This window comes from Lagopus leucura, unplaced genomic scaffold (assembly GCF_019238085.1).
Source record: "Lagopus leucura isolate 7727_CA_CO unplaced genomic scaffold, USGS_WTPT01 Super-Scaffold_100159, whole genome shotgun sequence".
NCBI lineage: Eukaryota > Metazoa > Chordata > Aves > Galliformes > Phasianidae > Lagopus > Lagopus leucura.
In genome coordinates this window covers 10,069,147-10,082,510 of record NW_024962335.1, presented here as the reverse complement: position 1 = coordinate 10,082,510, position 13,364 = coordinate 10,069,147, and the positions used below count along the sequence as shown (strand labels likewise).

Here is a 13,364-nt window from a genome sequence, read left to right as displayed (position 1 = left end):
TTGCGGGCTTTGGCGCCGCCCGCCGCCTTCTTCGGCTTCTTGGCGGCCGCCTTGGCGCCGGGCGCAGACACCGCAGGCGCGGCAACGGGCGCGGTCTCCGACATGCTGACAGCCGTCGTCCACAGATCGGGGGGAACCACTGGGCCTGGAGCAAGTCGGCGGCCTCGTATTTATAGAGCGGAGCCGCGCGGTGATTGGTGCTTTGCAGAGCCCGCCCCGCCGCACGGCGCAGAGCTCCCTTCTCCCCGCTCATTTTGTGTTTCTTAAGAGGCGAAAAAGCGCGTTTTTTCTACAATTTCCGCCACCTATTCGCCCCAACTTACAGCGGCGCGGAGGGCAAAGGCTGCTGCTGCCACGGGCGGAGTTTCTCTCCGGAGAGGCGAAGGGTGAGTTAAAAAAGAGCCGATAAACCCCGAGTCCTGGACCTGGGCAGACCTCGGGAGACAGAAACTTTTGTTTTTCCTTCTAAATAAAATCCGCACCGTGGGAAGTTGCACCCCCAGAGCAATTAATTATTGTTCTTTAAAGGGTCTTCTCTTAATCTGAGCCGAAACCTAAGAGCTGGAGTCGTTATTTTCATCGCAAATTGATTTCAAAGAGGAGGAAGTAACACAGGCTCATACAGAGCACTGAATATGGATTAGAAATTAGCTCCTTTGTCCCCAGTCCTTTGACCCATTAAAAATAATAAAAAATCAATTAAATGAGTGCCTGATGCTGCAAGGTGAGGAGCAGCCTGACATCCCTTGAAGGACTTCTCTTGCCCCGGGAGGAGATGGCCTCAGAGCACTGCACTGCACTGCTGGTGCACCTGCATACAGGGATCCATCCCTGCTGCTGTTCCACAGAGGCACTGAGCAGCTCAGCCAAGGGGCTGACACGGGAGCAGATCTCACTGATCACTGCGGTCAGTACTCCAAATTCCATCCCTCAGATGTGTTTTTATTTTGGTCTGGTTTGGTGGACATCTGAGTCAGCGTGACCAAGGCAGACGCTGCTGCAAGCGGTTTCCCATTCCCCTGCACTGTCATCAGGGCTCTCCCTGCAGAGTGCACCCTGCATACCCCACAGTTACCATGCAGAGCCCAACTCCCACCCTGGAAGCAGTGTCAGAAGCATCTGCAGCTTTGCAGGCCCTGTTACTCTGCCAGCAGGAGGGGGAGAGCCTCCGGCAGACATCATTGAGGCCATGGAATAAACGCATTTAATTTCTCATATCAAGAAGTGCTCATTCCAATTCTGATTTTTCCTATATCAGAAAATGCTCATTCTATTTCTCTGCGCTGTTTCCATTGCTGTCTGCAACCCTTGTTTTTCCCACAGCCACCTGTAACCATTTGTGGCACTACAACGTAACATCATTTTGCTTCCTGTAATTTCTTGTTTTATTAAAATGTGCTCTCTGACCTATGAATGGTGATGTCTGTTTCTGTCTCAACATCTCTATTACAGTGTTCATTGGTGTGGATGAAGTGCAGCCAAAGCTGGCAGCATTTCTCCTTAGCTCACACAGCTCTCATCCAGGTGTAATGCAGTAGAGGCACAGCTTGGACCTGCATTAAAAATTAACTTGGAGTGCCCAAAGAAATGACTGAGCCTCCAGGCACTGCTGGGACAGGCCGAGCTCCCCAGGGGGACCAGCAAGCTCTCAGCTTGACACAGACTGGAAAAACCTTGCTGATGGTTCTTGCAGCAATATTCAACATTTTGCCTTTCTCACCCCTACCAAACAGATTCCTTTAACACAAAATCTAACTTTGTGGTCTTCTAGCACACGTTCAGCTTTAAGTAAATTACTTTATCACATCTAGTGTTTACCCTAATATGCTATTTTCATGCTAACACCTGACTTTTAGCAGCAAAGCCAACACAGATATTTTTGGGATCTGCAGCTCCTTTATGAGGAAGTGGGTGGCTCTGAAAAGAGCCTTTGGGTTCCTTGGAGATAGGATCACTCCTCAGCTTTTACTTGGCCTTAGCCTTGTGGCTGTCGGTTTTCTTGGGCAGCAGCACGGCCTGGATGTTGGGCAGCACCCCACCCTGTGCGATGGTGACCTTGCCCAGCAGCTTGTTGAGCTCCTCGTCGTTGCGGATGGCCAGCTGCAGGTGGCGGGGGATGATGCGCGTCTTCTTGTTGTCGCGGGCCGCGTTGCCCGCCAGCTCCAGGATCTCGGCCGTCAGGTACTCCAGCACGGCCGCCAGGTACACCGGGGCGCCGGCGCCCACCCGCTCCGCGTAGTTGCCCTTGCGCAGCAGCCGGTGCACGCGGCCCACGGGGAACTGCAGCCCGGCTCGTGATGAACGCGACTTGGCCTTGGCGCGCGCCTTCCCGCCCTGCTTCCCACGGCCCGACATCGCTCCTAACAGCACCACCAACCACCGCCCTGCTGACGCGACTCACGTGTGGCTACGCTCCCTCCCCTTCCCCTTTTATAGCCTCCCGAAGCAGTCCGGCTTGCTTTCCGATTGGCTGGCGCGCTCTCTCTCTCGCTCTGACCAATGGCGCCGCGGATCCAAATCCACCCAATGGGCGGCGGGCGGCTGCCCGGCTCCGCGCACCCCCATTTCATCAGCGCTCCGCGGCGGTGGGCGTGGCGTCCCCGGCAATTGGTTTCGCTGTCGTTTCTGAGCGGTTTGATATCGGGGTTGGCAGCAGCGCTCGGCGCTGGATTTGACCTCCGTGCCATCGCCCACCGCTTGCACGGTGCTGAGGAGCCAGGCGAGGACGTGAATGAATAGACTGAAGCACGAGCAGCCCCAGCTCCCGCTGCTTTGGTAAAAGCAATGGGAAGAAGTCACCTCTTCGTGCTCTTTTCACTTAGATCTGTACTAAAGGCAAAGAAGAGAAGACACTCCCCCCTTCCCCCCCCCCCCCACTGATTTAGCTTAAGGCGAATCAGAGACCAGGTCTTTCTGCTAAAGTGTCAGCCCTACATGCATCTGGTTTCCACATACAGTACCTTTGCAGCTCATCCAAAAGAAAGTCCTGAAGGAGAGCATCACAGAGGATGCAGCAGTGCCCTGCCTGGCTTCAGACCCTTTGCAGAAAACGAATGGAGTATTCCCTAGAGGATTTGCATAGACAAATCCAGCTCTTCTGCTTGCTTCCAGAATCCAGGAAAACAAAATCAAAGGGTAAGGCTGAGTCATTAATACTCAGCCTGAGGCTTACAGCCAAATAAAGGTATTGCTTGAGGTATTCACCAGTCTGGCTGACTAAGAACAGGAGCATTTATGTCCTATATATTCAGCCACCAGCCTGGATAGAAATCATTCACTAGAAGTCATTCAGTGTAAGCCCTTGAACAGGGACAAAGTTCTCCCACTCTCTTCTATGCTCTCGTAACAGTACCCATTTTGTTGCCTTTTTAAAGAACAAGATAAAGGCACTCTCATAAATAACCAATTCCTAATCTTGTGCTCAAATTCAGTGCTTCAGACAGAACTTAAGTATTTTGAAAACGCAGTTCCCTCTCTGAGGAAGCATTTGGAAAAGTCTTACTGCCTACACAGCTCATCCCCCAGGTCTAACAATGGTTTTGTCTACAAGAACCCAATAACTTTTGTTCCCATTTGATGCAGACTGCAAGTATTTGTTTCTTGCAATGATTTCTGGAATACTGATTCTGTCAGTATAGTTTATGGAACTAAAGCAGTATTTCAAGTAAAACATTTTTTAATACTAGAAAATAAGAACCACCTCCTTTTCCACCTATACGCTAGATTTACATATACCACAAGGAAGCCAATATTTTGATACACTGAATATTTATTGTCTTTCACAAGACAAAATGAAGGTTCCCCTGCCAATGAAAAGCCATCAAGATGACGGTTAAGGGGACAGGGTGCAAAATTCCAGTGTACAGTATACGCAACAAATGACCGCCCTGACTACCCCGGAAGAAAGATGATTGATCTCACTGCAACTAAAAACAAAACAAAACAGGATTATAAAATATTTACAGAAAGGAACAATACAGAAAATAAAAACTGGACAACCATGTGTGTATGAAATTCTGCTAACGCTTTTCTGGCTCCTTAAAAATTGGCTCCACTACCCTCACCAGAGCATTCAGGATGTGAAAGGATTAAGGAAGAGCAAAGTCAGCCCCAACTCCTATACCCCCTCCACAGAGCACCATCACCTCCTCCAAGGAACTGGGAGGACTCAAGGGAAGCAGAGTTGCCTTACTGACTGTAATTCCCTTGCTCCAAGTGGACACACTAGCTCTGAAAGGAAATACTTAGCTGCACCTCACCTGCAGCAGTCTCTACTCAGAGCATACTGGCAAGTTAACCCATGGGTAGTAGGGAACCTTTCCCTGTCATGCGTGCCCTTTCATTGCTTGCAGAAAGACCCCTCTTTCTTCCTCTGTGGTGGCCTGATCTGTGTTCAGAGGGCAGGAAAGCTGATTGGGACAGGTCAGAGAAGACCTTCCATTTCCTTCATGAAGGCTTCATACACATCATCCTTTGTCTGTACAGAGATAGGGGCAGACGATCCAGCCTTAGGGGCAGCTTTGGTTAACGGGAGAGCAGGCTCATCATCCTGTTTTCTCTGAGAGGCAGCCAAAGCCCCTTTATTCTCCCTGCGCACTCGCAAGGCAGTGGGCACAAAGCGAGTGATTTCAGCCTTGGGGTTAGTGATCTGTGGTTTGGCACTGATAGTAGCCGTGGCCTTCTTCTCAATGGTGGCTGCACTGGTGTCATCCGCCTTGGGACGCTGAATCAAGCTGGGTGGGGCACTCAGAACACCAGGGTTTGGAAGAGGAGCTGGTGGGTAAAGCCCAGGCGGGGCAGGTCCTAATGGAGGCACCAGAGGTGGCCGCAGCATGCCTGGGCGAGGAGGAGGGATACCTGTAAAGAAGAACAGAAAAGGTGAGCTGACTCTACCTGGGATTCGTAAAATCTCTGGACAAAAATAATGCACAGGCTCACAAAGCCAAAGATTGTCAACAAAGTGCAGAGCCGCTGGCTTTAGAGAAGGGGAAACAGGGACAAGTATTGCACCACTTGATAGCTCCCAACAAGAAGGTGGAAGGAAGCTGAATTAAGACAAGAAAACTGCTCAGCAGACTTGGGAAGCCAGAAGAGCCTGTGTATTGCTCTCCTTCAATTTTCAAAGTTAAAATCTGAAAAGCTTCCTTAATGATTTATCCCACTGGAATTTCAAAATCAGAAGCACTAGCCAGCAAAACAAAAAAATCACAACACACTATCTCCTATTCAAAAACAATGCAGCACACGTTTAAACACTGAAATTTTTTATTATAAAAGTGCCAGATCTCTCACTACCAAAATACGCATAGCAGTATGGAATTATTTGTTATTATAAAGAAATGGCATCAAGGAGCAAACCAGAAAGAACCTAAGGGCATACCTTTAGCTGCACACACAAGAACAAAGGCAAACTGGTAGTAGGGAACTATTTAAGGTCTAAAGGAATATCTGATATTCCAATTAGATATACTGCCTTGATCACCAAAACAAAGATCATAGAGAACTGGGAAGACAAAGTAGGGAAAAAGCTGGCTCCGAAGCACAGTACTTTACCTGGTGGGGCAGGAGGTGGCAGGCGAGGAGGGGGTCCACGTGGAGGAGGGCCTGGGGGAAGACCGGGTGGGGGACCGGGAGGAGGGCCTGGGGGTCGCCCAGGTGGGGGACCCGGTGGTAGAAGTCGAGGTAAAGGCCCACGCAGTCCTGGTAAACCAGGAGGTCTCAGGAAAGGAGGAGCTCCTGAAAGCATACACGTAGGAGAAGAACTTAGGTTCGTGGATACAAGAACAAAAACCTGCTAATACTGAAGATTCTCAACAGGAACTTCAGAGGTGTTCTCATACTAGCCAGCTGCCTGATTAAACCAAATCTTCTAAGTTGTCTCAGGAAAAGGCAACAGTTGTAGAACCAAGAAAGCTTCTTGGTTATATTCAAATACAAATATTTTCCCCATCTTCAAGAAAGGCTTTTCCCCATGTATTGAAGCAACAATTGAGAACAGCTAATAAAGTATGGTTAACTGAACTTAAACAGCTAGAAATGAAAGTATTTTAGTCTCTTCAGGCTGTGATTCTGGCCTGAAAAGTACAAAGTTTTTTCACTCTATTGAAAATAGCTGCTTTGAGGTTTGAGGTTCCCCTTCCAGGGGATGTCAGAAACAAAACTGGGGGAAGACGTTAAGAAAACCACAGACTGACCATGGAAGAAACCTCACAGGTCTCAGCAAATACCACACTGGGCTTCTGTACTTAATGTGTAATACGCCCTGCAGCTTCATAACCCTGACACCGATAAACCATCTGTAATACTAAGAGCCTGCATTCTTCAAAACAAATCAAATTAAATACTCACCAGGTGGAGGGCCAGGAGGAAGGCCAGTAGGTGGCCCTGGGGGTCTCAGTGGAGGGGCTGGAGGTGGTCCTAGTGGAGGTGGCCCAGGCATAGGAGGTGCCTGTATTTGACCCGAAGCAACGGCCTGTGAAGACTGCTGCTGCTGAGTTGAGGCTGCAGTAGATGACCCAGTCTCTGCAAGAGCTTCCTCACTGTGTTGCTGTTGTTGCTGCTGCTGCGATGTGTCTTCAGACTCTGAGTCATCTTCCTCCTCTTCTTCTTCTTCTGAGTATTCCTCCACTTCTCTCCCTTCTTCTGGGATTTCCTGACCTGAAAGCAGACACATTTATAAATATCAGTCCACAAGTATCAACTTTGTCAACATAAAACACTAAATAAGAATGAAAAGAAAAAAAAAGGAAAAGTTCACCTCAAAGGAAAGAAAACTGACGATATTAATACACACAAAATGTAAAGAAGTACTAGATAGTTCTGCTTTCCTGGGGGGCACTGAAACTTCTATTAATAAATCTGAACACCAGTTATTTGAGTTTGTGGGAGATAAAGTTTTTTTTTCGGGTTTTTTTTTTTTTTTATATTTAGCCCCCAAACTAGACATAATCACCACTTCTAAGAAACCCATCTTCTCCCAGCTTCCTTTCCTCTCCTTCCCCCCCCCCAAAAAATACATGTGTCTTTGTGCCTATTTAAAATGAAAAATCTGGACTCTGTGGGTTAATAGCTTTCTTCAAAAGGATATTTTTAGGAAGTATTGAACCTTGCAGATTACAGGCTGAGCACACTAGGCTAAAAATAATAATCTAAATTAAAACCAACCACATTTTACACTCTTAGTAGATTTTACAGTATGGCAGTAATGCATTTACCTCTATAAAACCGAATTGTGCAAATTAAGTTCACCAGGAAACCTGATCTGCAAATCTAATGGTATGGATACGTTGAGAGGATGCATATCACCCACCTGCCATTCGTAACATCATGGCCTGGAGTGGAGTCAGTTCTTTCATGTTCTTCTTCTTCTTCCGTGATTTCCCAGGCATGTCTGCAAACCGTACGCTGTGACCTGGGGAAAGCAAAGCACAGACAAAAAAAAAAAATGGCAGAGGGAACAGAATAAATCAGTAAATATAAAAATAAAATACACATATATTAAAACACAAAAATGAATGTGTGTATGAAATACATTGAAGTCTTCCACTTGACACAGAAAATACATCATTATGACATAATGATACTCCTAAATAAGAGTTAAGAGCCATCTTCTTCCCAATCTTCTTAAGATTTGGTAACCTAGGATTTTCTGTCAATTGGAATCCTTTTAAACAATCAAGAGAAATCATCCAAAAGCATTGATAGTGCAGCCATCACAGAAGTACTATTCAAGTCACCAAAGAGTGAGTATATTTTACAGTAAGGCTTAATTTTTCATGGAGTCCTTTGCTATTTCAATGCTTCAGGTGAAAAATGTTGCACATTCAGATAGTGAACTTCTTGGTAGTTTCCATTCATTAATAAAATTGTTCAGGTGGAATTTAAGTGACCTACAACAGAGTTCATTGGCTAAACAGACCACATTTTTCCCCTACCCCACAGTAAGGAGAACAGACAAAACACTGTTTAGTAGTACTTTTCTTCTGAAAACTCAAAAGCCCAGTTGGTAAATTCCCATCATACCTGATTTCTTTTCTTCTCCACCTTCCCTCTCCTTGTCATTATCACGATGTGGGAAGTCCTCACCTTCACTGTCTGCATCTGACCTATCACTGTCACTATCATCACTACTCTCATCATGCTTGTCTTGATCCATATCCTCAGGATAGCCTTCATCCTCACTTGTACTGGACATATCATCATCATGCCCTCGCTGCCCTGTGAAAAGCAAAGTATTAAGAAAGACATGAACTCCAAGCACACTGGTGTGAAAGGCAGAATATTTGAAGCTCATAGTAAGAAAAATCTTCCTAGCAACAGAGTGAACATACTGTCAAAATTTGCTATTTAACACATTCTTAATGTATTCTGGGGAGCACATTGGTAAGATTTCCTATTAACAGTTGATTAACTGGCACAGTAAATAAGTGAAGGGAACTGAATTACACAACTTCCCCCTTAGAAATATTTCAGTCCTTTTTGGTATGCAGTGAGGCTGACATTCCCATTTGTAGAAGTTTCTATGGAAAATACAGTAACTGTTTAAAAATGCATCCTCAGATTTGGTGTTACAGTTTTTGTTTGTTTTCTTGGGTTTTAATGCAAAGTGGAAGGTGGGGGGAAGATTACTTCTCTGCAAATACATACACTATCTCCTTAAAAATAGAGTAAAACACATTTCAGCCTCGCTAAGACTACATGGGAAAACTCAGTTTACCCAATATAATGAAAAAGTATCTGCAAGCTAAAATTAAAAAATACAGCATTTAGAAATACATTCAACAACAAAACTGCAAATGTTATGAAATATATTGGAATCACCTCAGGATTGCAAATCACTCAAAGAGTTCTTCAAGTAGTACAAACACTCACATTATCCAGACAACACCTTATCTAGAGTGCACCATGTTCACAGCAGTACTATTCACAGCAAAACAAAGAGGTCAAGAACCCAGAAAGAGACAGGAAAGTCCTTGCCTGGTTCAGAACCATAAGAAACATCCTCCTCTCGCCTTCGAGGAGCCACGTCCAAAGCAAAACCCACTTTACGACCATACATCTGTAGGACCTGTGGTGGGGGTGGTCCTGGAGGAGGTCCTGGGGGCTTCCTGCCAGGAGGTAAACGTGGAACACCGAGCCCAGGAGGAGGAAGCATAGAAATAGAACGAACTGGTGGTCTGGAAATAAGACAGAAAATGAAAACCAGAAAAATCACAACAAGAAACAAATTGCTTATGCAACAAGTTGGTGAAATCAGACTACTCAAAATATATATATATATATATATATATATATATGCATAGGAAGAACTAGTACTAACTTGAGAGACAGATACACAAATAAACAAGGAGTTTAAACTGAATATACTAGCAAGACAAAAAAAAAAAAAACACAAACAACTGCCTGACAGATCAAGGGGTATTTACGTTGAAACAATGAGGCAGGGCTTTAAGTTTGACCAGTAAACAGGAAGACAAAAAGGTACAAAATACTACCCAAATCAGTTTAAACAGAAAATCTAATAGGAAGGAAAGATTGAGGTTTTTCAGTCAAAACAGAACAAAAAAAAAAAAACAAAAACAAAACAAACAAAAAAAAAAAAAAAACCAAATTAACTCTCACAGAATTTCCAATTTCTGCTTCTCAATATTACTCCCATTTCCAACCCCAGCTCTTTCCTACTAAGAGAAAGCGTTCCTGTTTTTTTTCCCCCTTCCAAGCATCCTTTTCCTCTTACCCATAGGCTGATGTCTTCTTGAGGATAGAAGGTGGCTGGGCCCCAGGAAGGGGAATGTCTTGTATAAGAATGTTGGAGGGAGCATGAGGCATGTCAGGTAAAGGGATACTTTCCACTTCAACATGCTGAGCATTCTGGGTAAAGAAAAAAAATAATAACTGAGTTCCACAGAAGCTACTGTACAGCCTTATTACCTTTAAGAACACTCAGCACATGGGACCTGCCATCACTTGCCAAAAGTCTGTTACACAGGCATACTGCCTTACAGCAGTCAACGCTGCAGTAAATGCTTTCAGTACAAAACAACTCACACATGCAGAGCACACATGAAAAGCTTTTGTCTTTCAGTCAAACCCAACCACATCATCAGCTTTAAACCTTCTATCCCCAAAACAAAACAAAAAAAAAAAAATGCAGGCAAGTATGCCTACACCTCCTGAGCATCCAAAAAACTTAAATCATAGGCTCAGCATGCACTAGAAAAAGAAAATTTAAAATACTTGCACATGTGCAACATTAATTTTTCTGTACAATTGGGAAAAATTTCACAGAAAGTTCCTTAATGAATGACAAATAACCATTTCCAGATCTAGATTTGTGTAATAAATGCACGTATGGATGTTATAGTTAAGAAATATACAGGAAAATTAGGCCAAAAAGGTTATCACACTAAAGAAGGAAGGATGGAAAGCTTACCCTTGTCCTGGGCTCACTGAGAAGACTCTGGGGAAGCGATCTCCAAAAGAGATTCTTCCCCAGTGGTAGTCAGCTCTTAAATGGAGTCTAGGAGAGGTGGAGCCAGGTTCCACCCCTTCCAGTTGCACAGGTGAATTGCCTTCACCTGTGCTCCCAGGGCTGACTCATTGCTCATCTCAGGTGGTCAATCAGAGGTTCAGGCCATGATTTAGCAGTCCCCATACAAGATTTAACAGAAATACCAACTGCACACACTCATATGCTCTCTCCCTCTCCCTCTCCTTAATACAGAAAATAGATCCCAATATCAATCTGCAATGTAAGTTTTCCTTTAATCTAATCTATTATTAAATTAATCAATATAAGAGGGAGAAATACGGACTAGTCATCCTCCACACTGTCTTCACTGAAATACTCTTAACTGGAGTTACTAAGAAACCTAGTACATGTGCTTAATATTAACTAAATATATACTGGTCTCTTATAAAGACTCCTTTTTAAACTGTTGCACCTAAAGAGAAAATGAAGATTACACAGTACACAGTTACAAGCCTCAACATTAAAAGCATTACCTTGACAGCATCAAAATACTGGCTGAGTTGTGCTCTCTTTTGCTCATACTCCACTTCCAACTTGCGGAGTTCTTTATAGATGTCAGGATTCTCCTTCTCATAGAGCCGTAAGATACGCTCAAAAGTCTCACGGAGCTTCTTGCGTTTATCCTTTAGCACTTTTTCATTAAGCTGTGGCTGCTGCACTGGGTTAAACTCTAATCAAAGACAGCAAAAGCAAGCCAAAGATTCAGAAGTTACTCTACTCCACAACCACGATTAATGGAACAACTTCAAACCACTTTCAGTTCCTATTTTCAGGAAGTCTTCCGCATCAAGACCAATTATAAGTCACTTACATACTTAGTACTCAGCATTTGACAGCTATCTTCAACACCCAGTACCTCCCCTGCTCACCCATCTCATCCAATTTTTCCATGTCTCGGATGATCTGCTTTGGGTCTTTCATCTTCAGTACAGCCGCTCGTACCATCATTCGTTGCTTTTTGTTCTAAGAAGATCAGAAATCAAGGAGATCAGAAAAGTGACACAAGAGAAAGAAAAGCTTTTTGCTAAACAATCCTCTGTCAACACTCCCAATCTAATAGAAAAAAGAAAAAGGCACCTCAAAATGCCTTGCAGATATTAACCACAGCACAAATCAGCAGGAGAAGTTTTGAATATCTCTAGGAGTTGTAATTCCCCTATCTCACTATTTACAGATGGTTCTATAATTCATACATTCCAATGAAGACACATACAATCAGTAAAATAAATCAACTGACAAGAACAGTAAAACGAATCATGCCAACAAATACATAAAGGTTTTTTGTTTTGTTTTAACTCAAATCCAGATTTCTGCCTGTGTTTTCTTAACAGTTTGGACTGTATATTCTTAACTAAATTTTACAAGATCAACTGTAGTCTATTCACCATTCATGGCCCTTTATAATCACAAACATCATGCAAAGCACAGAGAATGCCAAGTAAATGTTCCAGATCTCTTTATGTACCTTTTTTAGTTCCCTCTTCCGAGCTTCCTTTCCTAGAGAGAGGGAAGAAAAAGAAAGAGAGAAAAAAAAACTTGAAAGAGTGGCTCAAATCCGCAAACAACCTTTCCTTCTTCAGGACAAGCACTATTTCTCAACAGTTCATTCATTTTGAATTTTTCATTAAATAAAAGGAAATTTTAAAAGCTCATCTTCCCACTGATAGACAAACACAGTATGAAATAGAAATCTATGTCATATGTTTCATATAGAAAGAAAATGCAACACAGCAGTCTTTAGGCCTCTAGAAGCAGCAATGTTTTTATACTGAAAAGAATAACAGACAAAAAAAAAGGCACAGTGATGCATGCAATTGTAAAAGATTGCTGCTGAAATGTAGCGTCAACAAGAAACAATGCCTTTTAAAAATATGCAGGCTTTGAACATGCATCTGAAACAAAGAATGCTCACAGTGGAAGTCTGGTTTTTCTGTTTCTATGTAGCACTGAAAATGCAGTATGTTACAAAAAAGGGAAAACCCCCTCCTGTAAACTGAGCCTTTGCAAAATGTGACATTCCATAAATTCTAGCCTCAGATAGATTACCTCCACCTCAAGGAGCAGCTCAGCCAATAGTTAAGTATAAAAACTACAGAACACTGATAATTACAGTAAAAATTAAGGGAAAGATAGTGCAGAACAGCAACAGCATGCAAGCTAGTAGCCTTCTTGGAAACTTTTACAGCCAAAATGGAAACAGTACTTTTTGGGCTTGGGAAACTCAGTTCCCAGACAGAAGGGATGATCTTATCCTCAGAGAAAGATCTTTATCTGCTTGACTGGGACTCCCCATTCCCTTTTGCTTAGTTTTTATGGGTACTTACGAGCCTGATCTGTGGGATTCATGAATTTCCCACTCTTGGTGGATGATGTAGATCTCCGCCCCATTTTGGCTTTTTTTCTTCTGCTTCAAAATAAAACAAATGAGAAAGACCTGGAAAAGATAACCATAATTTCAGGTCCTATGCATAAGTAGGACACGTGTGCTTATTCATCCTCTTTGTATTAGTAGGTTGACAAACCAAAGAAAACCTCAAGTATTCTAAGATCATCAAATCCTACACAAGTTCAGGCATTCACATCAAAACCATCCTATTTTAATTAAGTACCACTTAACTACTTACTTACAACTACTTTAAGTGCAGACTTTAAACAAGCCAGTTTGTTCTTCACCTCATGGCTTGAACTGGGAAGCTTCTTGCTTTTAGAAAAATAAATTTGTATCCTTCCATAACATAAGCATGTCAGAGCCTTTCTAGCTTTCCACTTAACTGCCTAAGATACCTCTACTTCAAATGTTTCCCATATATATCCTTTTTCCTCCCAGACTTTT

The 13,364-nt window shown here is 43.4% G+C and overlaps 2 protein-coding genes across 2 annotated transcripts in view; both read right to left on the bottom strand.

The window, feature by feature from the left end:
- Nucleotides 1–1,939: 1,939 nt before the first annotated feature.
- On the bottom strand, nucleotides 1,940–2,355 carry LOC122190215 (histone H2A-IV). The gene has a single exon (XM_042890031.1). It carries the CDS (start codon nucleotides 2,353–2,355, stop codon nucleotides 1,966–1,968), a length of 390 nt encoding a protein of 129 aa, XP_042745965.1. The 3' UTR covers nucleotides 1,940–1,965.
- Nucleotides 2,356–3,751: 1,396 nt separating this feature from the next.
- WBP11 (WW domain binding protein 11) overlaps nucleotides 3,752–13,364 on the bottom strand; it is a 10,226-nt gene continuing 613 nt past the window's right edge. Inside the window, exons 2-12 of the mRNA XM_042890419.1 lie at nucleotides 12,856–12,965; nucleotides 11,997–12,028; nucleotides 11,401–11,494; nucleotides 11,005–11,201; nucleotides 9,737–9,870; nucleotides 8,977–9,176; nucleotides 8,023–8,217; nucleotides 7,310–7,411; nucleotides 6,349–6,657; nucleotides 5,554–5,736; nucleotides 3,752–4,857 (exon numbers count right to left, since the gene is read on the bottom strand). Of these exons, the coding sequence (XP_042746353.1) occupies nucleotides 4,424–4,857; nucleotides 5,554–5,736; nucleotides 6,349–6,657; nucleotides 7,310–7,411; nucleotides 8,023–8,217; nucleotides 8,977–9,176; nucleotides 9,737–9,870; nucleotides 11,005–11,201; nucleotides 11,401–11,494; nucleotides 11,997–12,028; nucleotides 12,856–12,919 (1,944 nt within the window). The 5' untranslated portion in view covers nucleotides 12,920–12,965 and the 3' untranslated portion in view covers nucleotides 3,752–4,423. The remainder of the gene's footprint in view (nucleotides 4,858–5,553; nucleotides 5,737–6,348; nucleotides 6,658–7,309; nucleotides 7,412–8,022; nucleotides 8,218–8,976; nucleotides 9,177–9,736; nucleotides 9,871–11,004; nucleotides 11,202–11,400; nucleotides 11,495–11,996; nucleotides 12,029–12,855; nucleotides 12,966–13,364) is intronic.